This window comes from Cucurbita maxima, unplaced genomic scaffold, assembly GCF_002738345.1.
Source record: "Cucurbita maxima cultivar Rimu unplaced genomic scaffold, Cmax_1.0 Cma_Scf00012, whole genome shotgun sequence".
Taxonomy (NCBI): domain Eukaryota; kingdom Viridiplantae; phylum Streptophyta; class Magnoliopsida; order Cucurbitales; family Cucurbitaceae; genus Cucurbita; species Cucurbita maxima.
The window spans coordinates 3,491,787-3,513,428 of record NW_019272028.1 but is presented as its reverse complement, the minus strand read 5'-3'; the positions used below and the strand labels follow the sequence as shown (position 1 = coordinate 3,513,428).

At 36.5% G+C, this 21,642-nt stretch overlaps 3 protein-coding genes and 1 pseudogene across 3 annotated transcripts; 2 read left to right on the top strand and 2 right to left on the bottom strand.

The window, feature by feature from the left end:
• Positions 1 to 414: 414 nt before the first annotated feature.
• LOC111486889 (ethylene-responsive transcription factor ERF014) lies at positions 415 to 1,225 on the bottom strand. The gene has a single exon (XM_023134048.1). The coding sequence runs from the start codon at positions 1,218 to 1,220 to the stop codon at positions 600 to 602; it is 621 nt and encodes a 206-aa protein (XP_022989816.1). The 5' UTR covers positions 1,221 to 1,225; the 3' UTR covers positions 415 to 599.
• A 5,444-nt stretch (positions 1,226 to 6,669) lies between these two features.
• Positions 6,670 to 9,698, bottom strand: LOC111487760 (aminoacylase-1). Its single transcript, XM_023135287.1, has 4 exons — positions 8,631 to 9,698; positions 8,407 to 8,544; positions 7,097 to 7,336; positions 6,670 to 6,992 (listed from the first exon to the last, which is right to left on the bottom strand). The coding sequence occupies exons 1-4, from the start codon at positions 9,504 to 9,506 to the stop codon at positions 6,900 to 6,902; spliced, it is 1,347 nt and encodes a 448-aa protein (XP_022991055.1). The 5' UTR covers positions 9,507 to 9,698; the 3' UTR covers positions 6,670 to 6,899.
• Positions 9,699 to 14,235: 4,537 nt separating this feature from the next.
• On the top strand, positions 14,236 to 17,555 carry LOC111487762 (WAT1-related protein At4g08290-like). Its single transcript, XM_023135289.1, has 7 exons — positions 14,236 to 14,493; positions 14,570 to 14,632; positions 14,719 to 14,835; positions 14,923 to 15,172; positions 16,095 to 16,253; positions 16,337 to 16,488; positions 17,266 to 17,555. The coding sequence occupies exons 1-7, from the start codon at positions 14,297 to 14,299 to the stop codon at positions 17,435 to 17,437; spliced, it is 1,110 nt and encodes a 369-aa protein (XP_022991057.1). The 5' UTR covers positions 14,236 to 14,296; the 3' UTR covers positions 17,438 to 17,555.
• Positions 17,556 to 18,899: 1,344 nt separating this feature from the next.
• Positions 18,900 to 21,027, top strand: LOC111487763 (annotated as a pseudogene).
• The last annotated feature ends 615 nt before the right edge of the window (positions 21,028 to 21,642 follow it).

Sequence of the window (21,642 nt, the reverse complement as noted above, 5' to 3'; positions counted from 1 at the left end):
ATGCTCTTACCCAACACAAAGCACTACAACTTCTAAACAAACACATCATGTGCAAATCTTACAAACATTTTGTCCCATTTTCGTGTTCGATTTGACATTTTTGGGCTCTATTTCGACCTACCCGCTTCTCTATTTGACTCGTTTAAGTTTCTAAACCTCTAATTTAAAATAAACGAAAAAGTACGTATCACTTGTATCATTAACAGCTTATTACTCGGTTTTCAGGTCTTTAATCGTCGCTTAATAAGGCAATATTTCTGGGCATCGATTTCCATAAAAACCTGACAAAATGAGTGGTTTTTGAGTTCCAAAACCTGCCCACCGTCCAAAACACACGCATTGGGAACATAGTTTTAATACAATTATAGAACATGATCATGTGAAACAAGACATAAATTTAATATACTCATTGGTTTTGTTTTTCTTGATAATATTACATGTATTACTCGAAAAATGTCATGTTTGAAGAACATAACAACAACAACATAGGAAAATAAAAAATCGACCCAGAAAAATAATCTGTGGGCTTAATCTATGTATTTAAATACATCAAAAACCTTTTCTTTTGTCAGTAATTTAACGAAATTAAAAGGGAAATTTCAGCAAAAGCTCCATAAACGAACATCACTTTCTTCATAAAAATCATCCATAATTGGCGGATCAAATATAGTTCCATCCATCATTTGCCCAACATACTTAGGGGACAATATGTCATCAAAGTTGAACCACGACGGCTCGGTCGTCATAAACGAATCATAATTCGACATCGTCGATTCAACGGAGGAAGAAGAAGAAGAAGAGGAAGGCGGCGGCGACGACGACGACGACGTCGTCGACGGTGGGACATTGGTAAAGCTCGTAGTATCATCGATTTCAAAGGCAGTATTTGCGGCAGCTTCCGCAGCAAATCTTTGAATGAACTTAGGAGACATAACATTATGATCTAAGGAGAGATTATGAAAATGTGCAAACGACGAAGACGAGATCGGAAAATTGAGATTGGCGGAGGAGCCTTTGAGACAGAAGAGGGCAGCGTCATAAGCTCGGGCAGCCGCCTCCGCAGTCGAATACGAACCTAACCAAATTCTGGTCTTTTGATTCGGAGCTCGGATTTCAGAAACCCATGAGCCCCAGCTTCTCATTCTTACACCCTTGTACTTCTTCTTGGTTGATGGAGGCATGGATTGATGGTGTTCATCATCTGATTCCTTCTTCACCATGTTGATTAGGGCAATGGAGGAAGAGGAAAGGAAGAGGAGTGGTGTATTTATAGGGAAGGAGATTAATCATTTGGGGTTATAATAATGATTAAGCCTTTGATTATTCACTAAGATTCATGGGTTAATTTTGTTTAGTGTGTAAATGGTTTTATTATTATTACGAATTTCGAGATGGGTGACAAGACATTTTTCAGATTTAAAAATTATTATATACACACAGATATGAACATTGATTGTTCGTCAATAGTGAAATGACATTTTACTCCTCGAGATAAAAGTTTGATTTACATTTGGTAGGTTTTTTTGGAGGGCAATTATGTAATTTCCAAGATAATATTTGGAGTTAATTTTATAACTATCGGAATGATTTAGACTTTATAGCTTATAAACGTATTGGGTCCATAACTGTAATGACTTGATGTCTGTATTAGCTCGTAGATATTGTCTGTTTTAGCTTGTTACTGTCGTTAGTTTCATGGTTTTAAAATGGGTCTTATAGGGAGTGATTTCCACTATTTATAAGAAATGCTTCGTTCTCTTATTTCATAGGAGTGTAGGCCGTGTCTCAATCCCAGTGTGGTTGATCATCGCCTTGGTAAGCTATTGTCTCACCAATTAGCTAATCAATTTGGGCGGATTCCTCTTGCTCCTCAGCGTATAGGTATTAGCAGCCATTTCCAGCTGTTGTTCCTCTCCCAAGGGAAGGTTCTTACGCTCCAACCAATGTAAGATCTCACAATCATCCTTAAACTTTACATTTTTGGATTGTGAGATCTCATATCGGTTGTAGAGGAGAACTAAACATTTTTTTACAAGGGTACTCGTGAGGCTAAAGACATATATAACAGACCAAAACAGACAACATTTTAGCGGTTGAATCAGTGTTAATAAATTAGTGTAAGAAAAGGAGAGACAAAAAAGAAATGGGATGCTGTGGGTGGAGAGGCAGGTTCCAGGATCTTGCAGAGGTTTGAAGCTTTTCAGACAATGCTAAAAAACAAAACAAGAGAAACTGAAGTTGGGAGTCTTCTCAAAATCAAATAACAACAAACTAAAACAAAACAGCTATTGCTTCACTGGCTTGCCTTGCCTTGCCTTGCCTACCAAGCTCTTCTTCTCAACCGCGTTTTTTCATGTTCGGTGAAAACTCAAACTTCTTCGAGTTTCTGTAATTTGTGTTTGGATCCACCGGCTCAAGCCTACCGTTAGTGGTCCATTATGTTCCACTGTCAGTCTCACGATTTTAAAATACGTCTATTAAAAAGAGGTTTCCACACCCTTATATGAAATGGTTCGTTTCTCTCCACAACTAACGTGGGATCTCCAAATCCACCCGACATCTTACTTTGATACAATTTGTAACAACCCAAGCTCACCACTAGCAGATATTGTTCGCTTTGATCCATTACGTAGTCAGCCTCAATTTTAAAATGCATTTACTAAGGATGAAAGGAATTAAGTTGCAAATCTTAATTAAATATTTGAATATAAACAATTAAAAATAAAAATTTGAATAAATGACTCATCAAAACAACCTCACCCAAAAATTTTATGGTTGAGTTGGATTAGGTTTTGTTTGACACGGTTGTTTTAATTAAAAAAAAAAATCTAAACTTAATCCAAACGACCAACCCTTCATATCTAAATGTAAATTATTTTTTACGAGTCAAGTTAATACCACTAATGAGACTCAAACAAACTTATATGACTCGAGGTAAAGAGTTAAACACGTCTAACTCATACTAGATTACATGAGTCTAACTCCCGAGCAAAATACCCTTTTTCAGATGACAATTTTACCCTCCGAAACATAAAAGCTTATGAAATTAAAGTAACATATTTGTAACATGGGAAAAGAAAAAAATAACATGTGAAACATGAAATGGACTTTGACAATACTATAATAGAAATCAAATCTCCTAGAAGCTTCATGTATGTATGTATGTGTATATATATATATATATTGCATTGAAGATAGACTACAGCTCTATCATATTTGACCATATGCCATTTAGTCTTTGATTATTTGTTTAATGAAGTTAATTATATGATTAAGACTTCTAATTAGAGCAGCTGTAATTAATATTATGTTAAATAATTTGGAACTCGCCTTAGTATTGCCTTTCACATTGGGAAGAGAGTCCAAAACATGTTTGCTTATTCTGCATGTCGAACGTCCCGATCATATTTGTCTAGAACTTGTTGTTCATGGTTGCATGCTCGTTTCAAACCTCTTTCATATTAGATAGACCTTTACTATTATTGTCGTGTTAATAAGTGTATATGACTGGTCATCAAAATCATGTAATGAGACTGATTATTAATTCTTTCTATCTGGGTTATATACTATCAAAGTCGTCATTTGTTGCCTACGTGTTTTTAGCTTATAACATTGTTTTTTTCAAAACTATTTTCAACGTATTCATTTGGATTCTAAATAGTGTCAGACACCTAATTCGCTCACGTATTTCCTTGCTCTCTTCAGCAAAGAGAGGCTTCAAAATCTTTGCTCACGTTGTATTGTGTAGAGACGTTAACGGGATAGGACGGATATTCTCCTCGAAAAATTTGCAGAGAATATTGGAAGGTGAGAGTATAATCATCGTCTACGTTTCTGTAATGGGAGATGAAAATTCCTATCGTGTATCGAGTAGATTACAACATAGATACGAAAATAGCATCACCATTTTAATTTTGAGAATTTTCAAATAATAAGGGAATAATAAATTTAATTATTGCCACTATAACATTGATTATTTAATTAATACTTGGGAATAGCGAATCCAAACGAAATAAATAAATAATAAATAAAAATAATAAAAAAGAGATTCCTGAAGCCTCTCTTTGCTGAAACAGACCATTTATATATTTATATTTAAATTTAATATTTATTTATTTATTTATGTTTATTAAATGAGAGGCCCAATCAGGTGCCTGACATTATGATTATGCACCTTAATTAATTACACTAATTATGATGTTCTTTTGTTAATAAATTAAACTCACATGCTTTTATTTTATTTTATTTTATTTATTTATTTTTCTTTTGTAAATGGAAAAATGTCAGAAAAGTGTTCCTCCTGGCTTTTGTGAAATTGTAAGGCAATTTCATTCACAAAAGTTGATGGATTCTATCCCATCAACAACTTTACCTTTTATATGTCACATTCAATTCAAAAATAAATTAATTTTTTTACATTTTTTTCTCCTAAAATTCAATAATTATTAACTCGTATCGGGATATTAATGGTACTTTTGACAAATGAAAAAGATCGTTCGAGAGTAATTATGAAATTTTGAAATATAGAAAATCAAATTGAAATGAGTAGTAGTTAATTTATTGGAATTCAATAAATAAATGTATTATGCGTTAATTACGAGTAATTATAAGTTTAGTGTTTGGTTTCAAAATTTTTAATTTTGTATCAGGTAGTTCTCTATACTTTAGAAATATTTAATAAATCTTTAAACTTTCGATTTTTGTATTTAATAGACTTTAAAAAAAATGGGTTGGAGAGGAACTAAACATTCCTTAAAATTGTGTAGAAACCTCTCTCTAGTAGATGTGTTTAAAAAATTCGTGAGGTTGATGATAATACGTAACGGGCCAAAACAAACAATATCTACTAATGGTAGGCTTGGGTTATAACAAATAGTATCAGAGCCAAACACCGGGTAGAGTGCTAACGATGACATTGATCCCCAATGGGAGTAGATTGTGAGATCTCACATTGGTTGGAAAGGGGAACGATATTCCTTATAAGAGTATGAAAACCTCTCCACAGTAAGAATGAAAGTGATAGGTAACAGGCAAAAGCGAATAATATTTATTAACAGTGGACTTGGGCTATTACAAATGAAATAGATTGGCGAGTCGAATTAGATATCAATTTCAAATTTATTTTAATTGTCTAACGGGACCCTAAGCTTTCAATTTTGAATCGAGACCCACCAAAATCAATCATAATCGGATTGGAAGAAGATTTAAGGAAGATACAATGGTTCTTCCCATAGTTCCAAATCTCCATCTCTATCCCTTTTATCCTCTTGGTTTCAGCTGGCAATGGAGCAGCTTCCGTACGCTGCATAGAAACAAGAACGCAGAGATCCATGAATTTTTGTTGGTGTGGTGTGGAAGAAGATGAAGTGAAAGAGGCACATGGCGTATAAGACCAATGTTTTGTTTGTTTTCTGAGAAAATAATGTTAAATAGAGAAAAGGGTTTGGATTTGGATTTGGATTTGGATTTGGATTAGGCTTAGGAGGATGGGCGAACCTGCAGCGATGGTTCTCAAAGGTGGAGAGATGTTGGAAGATGAAGAGGCAACATCCCAAGTGCTTTTGTTGCCCATTTTCAACTACAGAATCGAATCGAATCATAACCCAAATCGTCTCTTGTCGACCCTTTTCTCAACATTTTGTATGAGCCGGTTTTATTCACTTTTAGCTATTGAGTTTGTGGGAAGGTGTTCGAAAAACTATGCATGGGTGTGGTGACTCTTGATACGTAAGTGTGGTAAGCTAAGTTTAGAAAACGAGCTTTGAGTTGCTTGGAGCATGCATAGTCTATGAGACCTGACCTACGGTTTTCCTTTCTTCTTCAGAAAATGTAAATTTGAGCTTTGCTAATGGTTTTATTAGATCGTGGGCATTCAAAATACATGCCCGGAAGCCCATGGACCATTCAAGAAGACTCTCTCTCTATATCACTAGAGAGAGGAAAGAAACATTTCTTATAAGAATGTGGAAACCTCTCCTAGTGTATGCATTTTAAAACTGTGAGGGAAAGTCCGGAAGTAAAAGTCCATAAAGGACGATATCAGATAGCTGTTACAATCTCTTCTTCTTCTTTTTCAAGGTCTCAAATTTTAAGGTTGTTTCTTCGTTTGTTTTGTTGTTCATTTCTAATTGGCCAAAAATTGGGCAACATTTACTTAGAAAGAACAGATAACAGGATCAAGAATGACTTGAGAACAAGGGTTTAAACAAGCAAAACAGCTCAACACCAACTCAAACAGCCAACAGTTCATTTGTGGATTCCTAGGTTGCTCCAAAAAATGGATAAAAAATCATCATCACTACAATTCTCACAAGCTCTGCTGCAAAACCCTTCTGCTTCATCCTCAGAGCCAACCGTTGAAGCCCACCGGAGCATTGAGGTTCATGCAAGTACGTAGAACTTATTGGCTACTAGCATTGCAATACTATAGACGTCTCATTGTTGACCTTTTAACATTGAGACCCTCTAAATAGAATCTCAACGTCAGAACTATAAAGAGCCAATCTAAGCATGGTAATTCGGTTCTTCGTTTATGCTCAAGCTAACCCCTCAAATTGTCCTAGCATATCGAGTAAGGTGTACGACACATGACTTCTATTTCGAGCAATATACATTTCGTTGTTGATAGCTATATAACTTCTTAGAATTCGAGGACACATTTTTACGACCTATAGAATAGATCTCGTTATTTGATACCCAGTTAATTTAGGAAGGATGCGCTTAGAGGAGACAGTCTCAATATACTACAAAAGATTATTTTTTTTTTGTTTATTATTTACCCTATTCGAATCTCATGAAAAGGTAATAAAACGAAAGAGAATGTTTACAAATGAATTGTGACGTTGTGTGGAAAAGAGAGCTTCAGTACTTACAATAGCAGTGTCCATCCACGGGAGCACTTACTGGGATGCATCCGCTACAAAGGAACTCAAGGCACTGATTATGGACTCATAAATCTTTATGCCCCTTAAGAAGACGGTGTCCTTCAAGAACTGTAACAAGGAATGAGGAAAGGAGATGACGATTAATATGAACGTAACGCAAATCAAGCAAGAACATGGATAAAAAAGAGAGACACAATGGAGTCTAGTATAACCTCGTTGTGTTCATGCAATAAGATAGGAGTGTTACTCATTGGGGAGAAACCAAGAACAGGAATGCCTAACTGTCTCATGAAGCGTGCATCAGTCGTCGAAGCCAAGATTTCGGGCCTAGAAAGCTTACCTCCAGCATCTGAGATGGCTGTCTTGAAAACAGACCACCATGGATTCGAATCGTTAGTCATCGTCATTAATGGACGTCCCAAATAGTCTCTTATGGGTCCTTTCTCAATAATCTGCAGGTATCAGATCCATTATGTTTCAGCTACCAGACATTGCTAAGATAACTTACAAATAGATTGTGTGTAATTCGTAAGAGACTGCTATATGATGCAAATACTTGAATATCTAATCCCTTTAAAGACTGGAAAATAAACGAGATTGCTAAAGGCTAGACATTCCTAAAACAGGCAATCAATCTCGCATACGTACGGCAGAAGTGTAAAGGCCCAAGCTCACTACCAACAGATATTGTCCTCTTTGGACTTTTTCTTTCGGGCTTCCCTTCAAGGTTTTTAAAACCTATCTGTTAGGGAGAGGTTTTCACACCCTTATAAAAAATGCTTCATTTCCCTCTTTATCTGATGTGGGATCTCACAATCCACCTCCCTTCGGGGCCAGCGTCCTCGCTGACACTTGTTCAATTTCTCCAATCGATGTGGGACCCCCCAATTAACCCCCCCTTCGGGGCCCAACGTCCTTGCTGGCACACCATCTCGTGTCCGCCTCCTTCGAGGCTCAACCTCCTCGTTGGCACATCGGCTAGTGTCTAGCTCTAATACCATTTGTAACGGCTCAAACCCACTGCTAGCAGATATTGTCCTCTTTGGGCTTTCTCTTTCGAGTTTCCCTCAAGATTTTTAAAACGCATCTGCTAGGGAGAGATTTCCACACCCTTATAAAGAATGTTTCGTTCCCCTCTCCAACCGATTTGGAATCTTCACAAGAAAAAAGAAAATTTAATCAATTCCTCCCATGACAAGGGAAAATTCGCATGCCATTGCACGGTGCATTTTGTTGTGGATGGAGTAGACGAGTTTCATAATATGACATAAAGAACAAACGAAAACATCCTCCATCAGAATTCAAATTCATTCCACATCAAAATTGGTTTAAGATCATAATCTTACATATTTACTCTGTTTTCAGCAAGATAAAATGACGAGTCATATGAGGACTTCTCCAAGCTTTTTTCTTTAAATTGCAGAACCATAGGCCATGAACAAGAACAGAATACTATTGATGGGAGCTAATAAAACAGGAACCAGATGGTGTTGGGAATCAAATCAGGCAGCTAGCCACTTACCTGAGACGTCAAGTTCCGTCGAGCTGGAGCCCATTCCTCCACAATTCTTCTTCTAATGGCATCTGGGTCGGCGGTCGGCGGTATTCTGAGATCGAAACCGGCTTCCGCCTCCGAAGGTTGCATGTTCATCACAAATCCCTGAGACAAATCACAATATTAATGGCGAAAAGAGACATAGGCAGAGGGGCTTGAACCCTGCAACTCATTTCACAAGGACTACTCACAGTGGGGGAGGGAATTCCGGCGTTGACGAAAACAGGATTGACAGAGATGACTTCTGAATTAGCAGTTTCACCGGCCTTCACCATATCGAATTGGCTCTCTCTAAACTTACTGATAATCTCAACGCTCTTCATCAAATTCTCCATAGCACTGTTATCGTACATTCTAGAACCATGTCCAGGGGCTCCTTCAGCCCTAATTATCAGCCCCCACGGCGATCTATCGGCGTAAAAAACCCTAAACTCATCTCCCGGCGACGCCTGTCCTTCGTCCATCATGAATCCAACATTCAGCTCCTTAAACTCCTTCGACAAGACGAACTTCGAAGCTCCATCAAAACCCCCAATCTCCTCATCCGGCACATACGAGATGTGAATCGTACGGTCAGGGATGAAATTCCGACTTCGGAGGTTCCGAATAGCTTCGAGATACTGGATAGCTATACATTTATCATCTTGAGAACCACGGGCGAAGATCTTTCCATCGGAGGTCCGGAGGGCGGAGAACGGCGGATAGAGCCATTTAGAGGGCTCAGCGGGGACAGAGTCCATGTGAGAGTTGAGTAAAATCGAGGGCAAAGAAGGATTCAATCCATTCCAGGTCACAAGGAGAAGAGGTTTACCTGGAACAAACTCAAGAATCTTCGTATGGAGACCAATTTCCAGTGCTTGAGATTCGAGAAAGGAAACTGCGGAGGCGTAATCCGGATCCGGATGAGCGGTTTTGATTCTGAGGTAGTGTTGAAAGCGAGAGATTGGAGAGTTTTGATCGGATTCATCATCATCGTACTGCGAATGACTGAAAGAGAGAGGAAATAAGAAGAGAAAAAGAAAAACTGCAAGAGAAAAGAGCCGACAGTGGAGACGGAAGTTCGCCATGGGCGCCTCCGTTGGTGCGGCGATCAAGCAGTTGCAGCTAGTCGGAACTTTTGAACTTGAGTAAGCCGGAGAGCTGCCGAATGGTAAAGACAACCGCCGATGAATGGATTGTCAAAACTTGGCTTTTTGCCTCTTCAACTCGCCGGCGACGGAAGACCGGTGCTGCGCCGATGAATGGCTGGTATACTTATGATAGGCAAATTTTCACGCAACAACGTGGGCTTCAATTTGAATGGGACCAACCATTAGGATTTGGGCTTAACATTTCGCATTTGGGCTTTGTTTAAGCTAGGCCCAAATATTGCTGGCCCAAACCGGCCTACTTAAATTTAATTATTTGATCAAATGATCATAGGTGATCTTATAATTTAAGATTTTTCAATTTTTAATCCGTTTAAATTGAACAATTTGTAATTTTTTCGTTAATTTACAAATGGTGACGTGATAATTGAACTCACTCGTGATATGAAAGATTGATGAACATGTTTATAAGGATTAGAACCCTCTACACCCACGTATCTTGACGGTCAGTAACGACCATGTAGTGTATTGGAAAGGAGAAATGGACATAAAGGACACCGAGTGATGTGTCATGGGTGAATTGTGAGATCCCACCTCGATTGGAGAGGGGAACAAAGATTTCTTTATAAGGGTGTAGAAACCTCTCCCTAGCAGATGCATTTTAAAAACCTTGAGAGGAAGTCTGACACGAAAAACCCAAAAAAGACAATATCTACTGTTTGGGCTGGTACAAATGGTATCAGAGTTAGACACTGGGCAATGTGCCAACGAGGAGGCTAAGCCCTGACTCAAAGGGGGTGGACACAAGGCGTTGTGCTAGCAAGGACGCTGTACCCCGAAAAGGGGTGGAGGATTGGGAGTCCCACATTGATTAGAGAAGGGAACGAGTGTCATTTGTTGTCTCTTGATGTGCTAATTATTGTTTTCTTTAGTGTGTGTATATATATATATATATATATATATATATATATATATATATATATGAAATGTTGAGCTTTCTTTTTGTTATTTGTTGTCTCCAAAATGCATGCTGAATGTGAAGCCAACTAAATATTATTTTTATGATTCTTTAAGCATATTCTAAGTATGATTACTCATAATTTAATTCAATCAAATCAATCTCAAAGTTTATGAAAAATGAAAAAGGTGGTAAATTGGCAATAAAAGTGATGAGATAAATAGAATTTAAACACTTTTAATAAATTTTAATTTTAAAATAATTTAATATGTTTTCAACTTTTAATTTTTTTCATTTATAATATATTTGGTAAAGTTTGGAGATATATAGAATATAAAATTAATTTATAATTTAAATGGGAGCACTTTAATTACTCCATATAAACTTATCATGCTATCAATCATTTTTCCATAGTATGACCTGATAATCTGATCAACCTAAACTATCTAATCCATACCGTAAAGTTGATATTTTTTTTGGTCGGGTGAATCCAACCAACCCAAAAAGCCCACTAAAGTCCCATCAAGGATTATTAAGTTTAAGCATTTTAGGATCGATTCCTGGTCTAATTGAGCTGAAATTCTAAGCACATATTTTTTTTACGAGGGTATTTGATATGAACAATGGAGATTTCTTTTGAAGTTATCTACCCTATAGTTGAATTTCACTTTACGGAGATTAGCCTTGTAACAGCCTAAGCCTACTGCTAGTAGATATTGTCTACTTTGGCTCGTTACATATCATCGTTAGCCTCATGATTTTAAAACGTGTCTAGTATGGGAAGACTCTAGCCCTACTTCAACCAGTGTCTTGCACCATCTAGTGACTGACTCTGATACGATTTGTAACAACTCAAGCTCATCACTAACAGATATTGTCCACTTTAGCCAATTACATATCGTCAGCCTCACGATTTTAAAACTCGTCTACTAGGGAGAGGTTTCCACACCCTTATAAGAAATGTTTCATTCCCTTTCCAACCAATATGGAATCTCACGTATCTTGTTCCTTCTCTTTCAATATCGTCGTATGTTACTCATTGTAAACCTCGTAGCGTTTTACTCGCCTCAAAGAGATTTTAAAATTACTAGTACCATTTCTTCTTACCATTTTTCAAATTTGATAAATGTTGGTTGATCGTATATTTCATTATAGTTCTATGATTCAGAGTATCATTTCCTATTTGATCCCTTTGAATTCCATATTCGAAGTTGCGATCGGATCTATTCATTAAAAAGAATCGATTCAATACATTTCTTATGTACCCATAAGTGTTATATTGGATTTGAATCAGATTTCAGATCAATCTATATTGATTGACTGCCTCCATTATGTTGTTGCTAGCAAATACCACTATTTTTTGTTTTGGATCTTCCAAATCATTCCCGGGGGAGGTACGGACCCATTTTTTTTTCTGATCCTTTGATAAAAAGATTCATTCTCTTTTTCGATTCATCCCTGGAGTTGAGTACCTCATTCAAGAATTGTTTTTGATCCAATCCGTAGGAATCAATAGAAAAGGCAAATCCCTTATGATACACCAGATCCGGCTCGGTTATTGATAGAGTGAATAGATATGCCATTTCTTGAAATCTCTCTTCTGATTCAAAATCGTGGTGTAACGTGTATCCCCTCCTGTTCCGGTCATGGAATAGATGAAATAAATAAATAAATGGATTTTTGTTCAAGAATGAAATTTTATTGGAACTGTCCATATCCAGTTCATCCTTCGGAACCATATTCACATCCCGGATCTGAATTGAGACAGTATTTTGTAAATACGTAATTATCTTGAATTTTCCGATCGCCTGGAAGGGACAAAAGAAACATCTTGTTCTTTCTTCAACAATTTTTGATCTCTAGTGAACCTCTCAATAGGATTCGAACCCATATGAAGTTTTGACGATCTGTAAGAGAAAAAAGAACCCATTCGAACCCATAGTATCCTACGCTCGTAATATCCGATTAAGCTCGTAGAAGAGGATAACTAGTGATTTAAGAATTTAGGGTTTATCTAGATGAGATGAAAGCCTAATGGAATTCCACTAGCAAAAACAAAGAAAGGGAAGAGCACTTATATCATCTTTTATTTTGGCCATTACCTTTATTATAATCATTTGGCTACTTGGGACTCATAAATCAAATCACCATATAATATATATCTCTACTTTCTTTACACCATTATTGCCTTCAAAGTGCCAAACCCTATATCCATTCTTCCCCACTCAAATATATTTTGTTTTCTTCTTTTTCCCTATTATAAATAACACCTCAATTTAATACTACTTTAAATCTAAAGTTTGAGTCGTGGACGTATATCGATTCGTTCGTATTCTTACCTAATAGATCTAAGATAAGCACAAAATTTTCATTTATATTTTGATTTACTTTGTTCTCTCGAGCCCTCGTGTCAACATGTTTGACAATAATTTTTTAAATTAGGGTTAGTTTGAAGTTCATTTATTAAATATTTTGGTAAAATGATAATAACAGGAGAGGCGAGCGAGTAATTCACTCTTGGTGAATGACTCAATACTACTATAACAACTCAAGACTACAACTAACAGATATTGTTCACTTTAGCTCGTTATGTATCACTGTCAACCTCATGATTTTAAAATGTGTTTGATAGGAATGCAAACCTCTCTCTACCCTCTGTATCAAATGCGTTTTAAAATTATGAGTGTGACGATCATACATAATGAACTAAAATGGATAATATAAAAATTAACTATAAACTACCGATCAAATCAGGATAGAAAACGGTCATAAAAGGCACAAATCTTAAGAAAAAGACACAAAAAAATAGAAGAAATTATGCATGACAATGAAATGGATAGAAAAGTTAGAAATGATAATGGTGCAATAAAGCCATATCTCTATTACCACCATTACATTTCAAACTTTTTTAAAACAAATTTTAGTGTTTTTGTTTTTTCATATCTTTTTAACAAATAAATTATTAGAGTTCATTTTTTAAAATTTATAAATTTATTAGACGCAAAATTAAAAGTTTAATTCTGTTCAAAACAGAACAATTAATTTTTTTTAAAAAAAAATTTGAAAAAGATTATCGAATAAACGTCAATTTTTTTTTTATTAATATTCGTGGACGGGACTAAATTATAAAGAGATATAAAATAGAAATTTATAGAATTTTACAAAATATATTAAATATATTTATGCTTTTAAAACTTTAGTTAAAAGACCAGAAGGTTATTCAACAAATTGTTTGGTCAAAGATTCCTTATTGAAATGGGTTCATATCACTCCCTTTAACCAAATGGATAGAACAAACCCAAATATCTATTAAAAAAAAATAAAAAAGTAATGTTCGGGTTGAGTCAGATTGTGATATTTTTTAGATCCCGTTCAATTGCTGAAACGGTAAATTTTTTTCACTTAAGTATCTTTGTTAAATAATGAACTCGACGCAAATCAACTTGTTTAGGTCATTTATTGAAATTTTTATTTTTAATAAAAGTAATATGTTATTCTAGGAACCTATGAATCATTCGAAATGTATAGGTTAGTTGGGTTGATCTGGGTTGATCGAAGTTATAGTCTTATTTATTTTTTTAGATGTGAAAAGAAGTATATTCTCGTTCGGTCTTGTTTTGATATATGCCCTTAGTTGCAAATATTCTTATACACCGATTTCTAAACATAAACGAGACATTTTACTCGATTTCGTAAAAAAAGTTGAAATCTTTTCGTCCCATGCCGTTGTTCCTATATAAAGGTATGCGACTCCCATGAAGTTTCTCATAAGCTCTTCATTTGATCATCACTTGTCACCAAGCAAAAGCTTATGATGGGTATGAATTCTAACATTATGAGTAAGTTGAAGCCTTATATTCTAGTGGTGTGCTTACAATTTGGAATGGCTGGCATATATGTGATATCTATGGCTACTCTTAACCACGGCATGAGTCGCTATGTTTTGATCGTCTACCGAAACGTTGTCGCTGCTCTCTTCCTCGCTCCCTTTGCACTAATCTTTGAAAGGTTTGATCTTGAGCTTTATAAATTTTTCGAGGTTTCGAACATGTTTGGATTAACAACGGCGATACTTTCCTTTCAGGAAAACAAGGCCAAAGATGACACTCCCGGTTGCTATGCAAATCATGGTCTTGGGATTTCTTGAGTACGGAATTTAGTTTTGTGATTTGTAAATATTGACGTATTAAAAATTTAAAAACTAAATTGATGTGGGTTTATTGTGATTTTTAGACCGGTTCTCGATCAGGGGTTCGGTTATTTGGGGATGTCGTACACGTCAGCGTCGTTTACTTCGGCTATCATGAACGCTGTGCCGTCTATTACCTTCATCATTGCTGTGGTTTTTCGGTAATTATTTCTATTTTTTGGTGTGAAATTGTAATTAATGAAGAGTTATGGGACTTGAGATTGTGTTGTGTTTTTTAATTGGTTTAGAATGGAGCGAGTCAATTTGAAACGAGTGCGAGGGGTTGCTAAGGTCATTGGAACTTTGGTGACCTTCGCCGGAGCTTTGGTTATGACGCTTTACAAAGGCCCAATAGTGGATTTCTTTTGGACTCGGAAAACCAACCACCTTGTTCATAGCGCCTCCGCCGCTTCCGCCGCCGCCAATCAGCACTGGGTGGCAGGAACTCTGTTCATCCTTCTGGCTTGTGTGGCTTGGTCTTGTTTCTATGTGTTACAGGTAATTTACCTTTTTAACTTTTACCTTATTTTAATTTCATCGGTTATAGAGGAGAACAAACCTTTTTTTATAAGGGTTTAAAAACCTACCTCTAACAAACATGTTTTAAAAACCTTGAGGAGAAACTTGAAAATAAAACTCAAACAGAACAATATTCTGCTAACAGTGGGCTTAAACTATTACAAATAGTATTAGAGCTAGATACCTGGCAATGCGCCAATGAGAAGGCTGAGCCTTGAGAGGGTGGTCACAAGGTGCTATGTCAGCAAAGACACTGGGCCTCGAAGGGAATGTGGATTTGGAGGGTCCCATATCAATTGGAGAAGGAAACGAGTACAAGCGAGGACAATGGACCCCAAAAGGAAGGTGGATTGTGAGATTCTACATTAAGGAGGAGAATAAAACATTTTTTTGAAGAGTGTGAAAATTTCTCCCTAACAAACGTATTTTATTTATTAAATAAGTTTGATATCAAAATCATACCCTAATTTTTGAGTGTCGTAACAAAAAAATTGTAAGCCTCAAATAGTCATAATAGAGATCTGTAGTAAAACTCTATCGAACCGGCAAAATAATTCACTTTAATAAGTGTTATACAAATAGATGACGATACTCGAAGACAGATACAATGGTACTTTATACAAAAAAAAAAAAAGTCTTCATGGCAAGGTTTTTTAATTCAAAGAACTTAATTTTTAAGCTAAATGTATGACTTGGAACAATTTTTAGTATAGTTTAGTTAATCCCTAATTACAATATTATTTAAACAAAAATATTATATATCTTTTCAATTACTTTTTAAAATATTACAAATTAGCTTTACAAATACTTTCTTATTTAAAAAAAAAAAAATGCTACCCACTAAAGTTCTTAATATATTAATACCACAAACAAAAGTTGACCACTTTGCTTCTTTGTGCAGTCTGTGACAGTGAAGAGATACCCAGCGGAGCTATCACTTTCGACATTGATATGCATGGCTGGTGTGGTTCAAACCACAGTGATAGCAGTGGCCTTCGAGCATCGTGCTAGCTCATGGGCGGTGGGCTGGGACTCCAGGCTTCTGGCTCCTCTCTATACGGTCTGTTTTTCAACCTAATCCCTTGATATCCATGTTGAATGGGGTTGATATTAATAATTGAGGGTTGTTATCAATTTGTTTAGGGAATAGTTGGGTCAGGAATTACATATTACTTCCAAGCTCTTGTAATGAAGACTAGAGGCCCTGTATTTGTGACGGCTTTCAACCCTTTGTGTATGGTTGTTGTCACTATCATCTCCTCCATTATTCTCGCCGAGAAGATCCATCTTGGAAGGTATCTTTTTTTTACTTTAGAACGATCAAAATAGTAGTAGATAATAGCTCAAGCTCATCGCTAACAGATATGATTTTCACTTTCTTTTTCGTGATTCTCCTCCTCAAAGTTTTAAAATGTGTCTGCTAGAGACAGATTTGTACACCTTTGTTAGGAATGTTTAGTTCCCCTCTCAAATCGACGTGGAATCTCACACTTCACTCCTTTGGAGGCCCAATTGACAATATTTGCTAGTGGTGGGCTTGAGTTATTACAAATGATATCAGAGTCAGACAATAAGTAGTGTGCCAACAAATATGCTAGACCCTCAAGTGGGTGGATTGTGAGATCTTACATCGATTGGAGAGTGAAACGAAACATTCCTTATAAGGATTTGTGAAAACCTCTCATTAGTAGATACCTTTTAAAACTTTGAGGCTTACAGCCATACGTAACAAGATTGTGAGATCTCACATCGGTTGGAGAGAGAAACCACGCAATCCTTGTAAGGGTGTGAAAACCTCTCCTCACTAGACACATTTTAAAACTGTGAGACTGACAGCGATACGTAATGTAACTATGAGATCTCACATCGGTTGAAGAGAAAAACAAAACATTTCTTATAAGGGCGTGAAAACCTCTCCTTAATAGAAGCATTTTAAAATCGTGAAGCTAACATTTATACATAACTAGTCAAAACAGACCATAACTATTAGCGGTGGTGGGCTTGAGGTGTTACTCAGAAGAAGAATATAATTCATTGAATCTCTTCTTTTTGGCTTTTTCTGCAAACACCAGCGTTATTGGAGCCATTATCATAGCAATTGGGCTTTATTCGGTTGTTTGGGGCAAAAGCAAGGATTATTCCACCGCCGCTGGCCACCTTGAAAAGTCTAACGCCGCCGTGCCGGAGCTCCCAATTACTGCCTCTAAACTCCCCGCCGAACAAGATGCTAATGAACTTCATTAACATGTACTGCCGCTGCTCAACTCATTCCCTTTTGATTGTCTTTGTTTTCAAACCTTTTTTTCAAGTTTGAAATTTTGATCTCTTAATCGGAAATAAAGGTTTAATCAGTTGAACTGTACTCAAGTATGTTCGAGGCCTTTATTAAAAAATATTATAATATCGTGAATTACATCATATTATATCGTCTATCTTGTTTTGATATGGATTTGTATATTCTAAATATTGCCTATTGCAATATGCATCTATTCATTCTCATAAAATATAATATTAAAAGTAATAATAAGAAAAATAATGTGATATAAAGGATTCTTTTTCGAAAATATTTAAAGATTGTAAAATCGAATGACTAGCCTGTGTCGTTATGATGATAGTCATGTAGTACTAAAATTGAACATAATATATGTATATTTAGTGTCACGATTGTACATTTTCAACCATGTAGCGTCATGATCTTGATACGATCATAACAAGTTTTAAGGAGAACTCAAGTCCCGTTTTCATTTCTCGCTCGGTTTTGTGGCTTCGTCGAACTTTAGGCGGGGTTATCCTTCACCGATCGAACACAACTCGTGTGGAATTTAAGCTTGTTCGGCCACACACGACGCTCGTGCGTACATGTTCAATCATCTATGATTCTAACCGACTTGCATCTACACTAAGTCAAGTTATCTGATTTGACCTTGCCTCTACTCTAGACAAAGGTCTCTCTTATGCAACGTCGCATCTCATCTTGTCATCTTGGTTCCCAATAGTATGATTCTCGATGTCATGATGTCATCCCAAGTCCTAGGATTTCATCAACCTACTCAAACATGCAAGAACTAACCCATGTGTCTCTATAGTATCAGTGCGTCTTGAATATTTATTGATTCGGGTTCTATCGAGTCATGCACTCTTTCTGTGTCCATGCTAAGTCATTTACAGACTCTATACTAGATAGGAGGTGCATATATCAACCTCCAACATATGGGCAGGGGTACAATGTCGACACACCTGTGCTATCTAACACTATCCTTAAAAAATCCATTTGAAGGAAGGCGCCTAAAACACTCGTCTCGCAATGCTCGCTCACATTATAACACACGTATGTGCCACAAGTTAGCTCGCTTAGGTCATAGGGTTAAAGGTGGCAGAGAATTAATATCATGTCTTCTCGTACATTTTGAGGCATCTTTGATCCTTATGGAATGATGTTGGACTTGTGGAGCATCCGTTCGATGTACTCTCATTCATAGTACAAAAACTATATTCTTTCAATGAATTAAAAAGCTCAACACAAATGGACAAAGAATCAAGGAGGTAATAGGACATAATTAAGAACAAGTTTTTCAAAAATGAAACAAATTCAGTGAAAGAGAACATAATATTAGTACTAGGTTAAGTCAACTCCCAACAAGTGTATTATTTCCATAGTTCTATAAGTATTCCCCCATGTTCTATATCCGACAAGAACAAGAACAAGATGGAAATGTGTGGAAGAATTTGGAGAATGATGAAAATAAGGAACGCTTATTTTGCTGTCGTGTTCCTGCAGGCTTCAATTGCTGTTATGTACACCATTGTCGCAATTTCTCTTAAGCATGGCCTTAACCATTTTGTGTTTTCTGTCTATCGCCATGCTGTCGCCACCGTCATTCTCGCCCCCTTCGCTCTCATTCTCGAAAGGTCGATTTCTAGCTCTTTCTCTATAGATCAAAGGTCATTATGATAACGTGACTGACTGTTTTGTACCCTTATATATCGACCTTTTTGAATTAATTTAGGATTTTCAAGCATGAAAGTAATTCTCTAATTTAACTACTTTTCTTTTTGTGATAGGAAAACGAGACCTCGAATTACACTACCCGTCTTCTAGAGAATTTTGTTGCTCGGTTTTCTAGAGTAATTCTCTCGTTTCTATTTTGGCTTCTTCATCTTCTCATTCCCGTGGTAAAAGTTCATGAATATGATTTTCATGCAATTTCAACATAATTCGACTCGTTTTAGTTAACTGGATGTACGTTTTACACAGATGAGGATGTTCGTAAAATTTTGTAGGTCCTCGAGTGGATAAGAACCTAATTAAGAATGATTTTGAAGATTTTAATGTAACAGCAAATTCAGGCCAGCTCTCAACTAAAATTTATACTATTTGGGAATGAAGTTCATATCGTCAACATTTGCGTCGGCCGCCATCAACATCCGTTCGGCTATAACCTTCATCCTGGCCATCATTTTCAGGTATACCATGTTGTACGTAAAGCTCTAATACAATTCAATCACGTAAATCTTTGTGTCTTTTTGTTTAATTTCTGTTTGAGTGCGATGGATCTTGCTTTAGCTTTTGGTGCACCAATTGATTATCATAGTATTTTGATTGTGACATTCCGCTACAACAATTGAATATCAAAGTTTTGATAGTTGTGGCATTATATGGCACAATCAGTGGTATCAGAGTATTTTGATGGAGGCATTAGTCATAACCCTTTTATTAAACAGGCTGGATATCGTCAACCTGAAGAAAAAACATGGCTTAGCGAAGATAGCCGGAACTATAATAGCGATCACCGGAGCCATGGTTATGAGCCTGTACAAAGGGCTGGCTTTCAACTTCCTTCCGAGCACTGGCCGTAGCGAAATGAGCCACACCGAAACGGCGACAGACCGGCACTGGGTCTCCGGCAGCATCTTCGTCTTTATCAGTTGCTTCTGCGCGTCCGCCTTTTATATCTTACAGGTAAACAAAAGGGCTGACATGAATTCTTTGTTTTTTTAAGCTGTGGGTTCAAAAATTTGGGTATTAATTGTTTGTTGGTGTGGGCAGTCCATGACATTGAAAATGTACCCTGCCGAGATTTCGCTGGCAGCTTTGATATGCCTGACCGGAACGGTGGAAGGCGGCGCCGTCACTCTCGCCGCCGAACGTAACATGATGGTCTGGATTGTCGGCTGGGATTCCAGACTTCTCGCCATCCTTTACTCCGTAATTTACCTCATCTCTAATCTTTTTTTAAGTTAAATTAATAAAAATAAAGATATTTTTGTCCACCTTGAACGGAGCTCTTATAATTTTGCTTTGCATTTCTCCAAAAGTCTCATATCTATGGAGACAATATTACTTAATTCATTCTTTGAAATTATTAAAACTTTCACACAATAATTAGTTAACGATGAAAAAGAGGCAACAGGGAATAGTATGCTCTAGAATTGCATATTACGTTCAAGGAGTAGTGATGAAGGAACGCGGCCCGGTTTTTATGACGTCATTCAGCCCTCTCTGTACGGTTATCACGGGGGCGCTCAGCTCTATTTTCTTGGCCGACAAGGTTCATCTCGGAAGGTATTAACACTTTTCATGTTTGTTTCGTTTGTGTTCTTGTTTATAACGATGCGTTTATGGTTGCAGTTTGATTGGGGCAGCGATCGTAATGTTTGGATTGTATACTTTGATTTGGGGCACAAGTATAGATTTTGAAACCTCAAAGCAATCTAATCACATCAACCAATTGCCGATCACCCGTGACGTTGCCGGGAAGACGACGGACGGTCCCACCAAGCCTCCGGTTGTGTAGATTTTGAGGATCAGGAATAGGGAACAAAATGACAATCTTGTCCCGACATAAATAAGAGATGAGAGTTATATGAGTTGATAGTACAAAAAGAATATATAATGTGCTCATTCAGTTGAATACTATAATTGTAATTAACTATTTACATATATTGATCGATGACATACTACATATCAGATATGTCACTAATATATTTGTAATAGTCTAAACCCACCTCTAGTAAACATTGTCAGGTTTGACTCGTACGTATCGTCGTTTGCCTCACTATTTTAAAATGCATCCACTAGGAACAGGTTTCTGCATCATTGTAAGAAAGACTTTGTTCACTTCTCCAACCAATGTGAAACCTCACAATCCACTTTCTTTTGAGGACCCAGTGTCCTCTCTAGCACATCGCTTGGTGTTTGGCTTTAATATCATTTGTAATAGCCTAAAGTCACCGCTAGTAGATGTTGTTCATTTTGACCTATTACGTATTGTCATTAACTAAATGGTTTTTTATTCACTTTGACTCTAATTCTTTGTCTTGTAATCCATATATTCTCCATCTCTCCAAAATTCTTCAATATTGGTAGAAAATAGGCTTCTTTAAGCTAATCATTTACCATTATCTTTTTTTTTTTTTTTTTTTTTTTTTTTTTTTTTTTTTAAATTTTT

Bases quoted from the DNA above. Each gene is read 5' to 3' on its own strand.
- LOC111486889 (XM_023134048.1), bottom strand. From the start codon at position 1,220: ATGGTGAAGAAGGAATCAGATGATGAACACCATCAATCCATGCCTCCA.
- LOC111487760 (XM_023135287.1), bottom strand. From the start codon at position 9,506: ATGGCGAACTTCCGTCTCCACTGTCGGCTCTTTTCTCTTGCAGTTTTT. The intron at 8,545-8,630 runs GTGAGTAGTCCT...GATTTGTCTCAG, and splicing joins CCGGAATTCCCTCCCCCACT to GGATTTGTGATGAACATGCA. The intron at 7,337-8,406 runs GTAAGTGGCTAG...TGATACCTGCAG, and splicing joins GACGGAACTTGACGTCTCAG to ATTATTGAGAAAGGACCCAT.
- LOC111487762 (XM_023135289.1), top strand. From the start codon at position 14,297: ATGATGGGTATGAATTCTAACATTATGAGTAAGTTGAAGCCTTATATT. The intron at 14,633-14,718 runs GTACGGAATTTA...TGTGATTTTTAG, and splicing joins ATGGTCTTGGGATTTCTTGA to ACCGGTTCTCGATCAGGGGT. The intron at 16,489-17,265 runs GTATCTTTTTTT...TGCAAACACCAG, and splicing joins GAGAAGATCCATCTTGGAAG to CGTTATTGGAGCCATTATCA.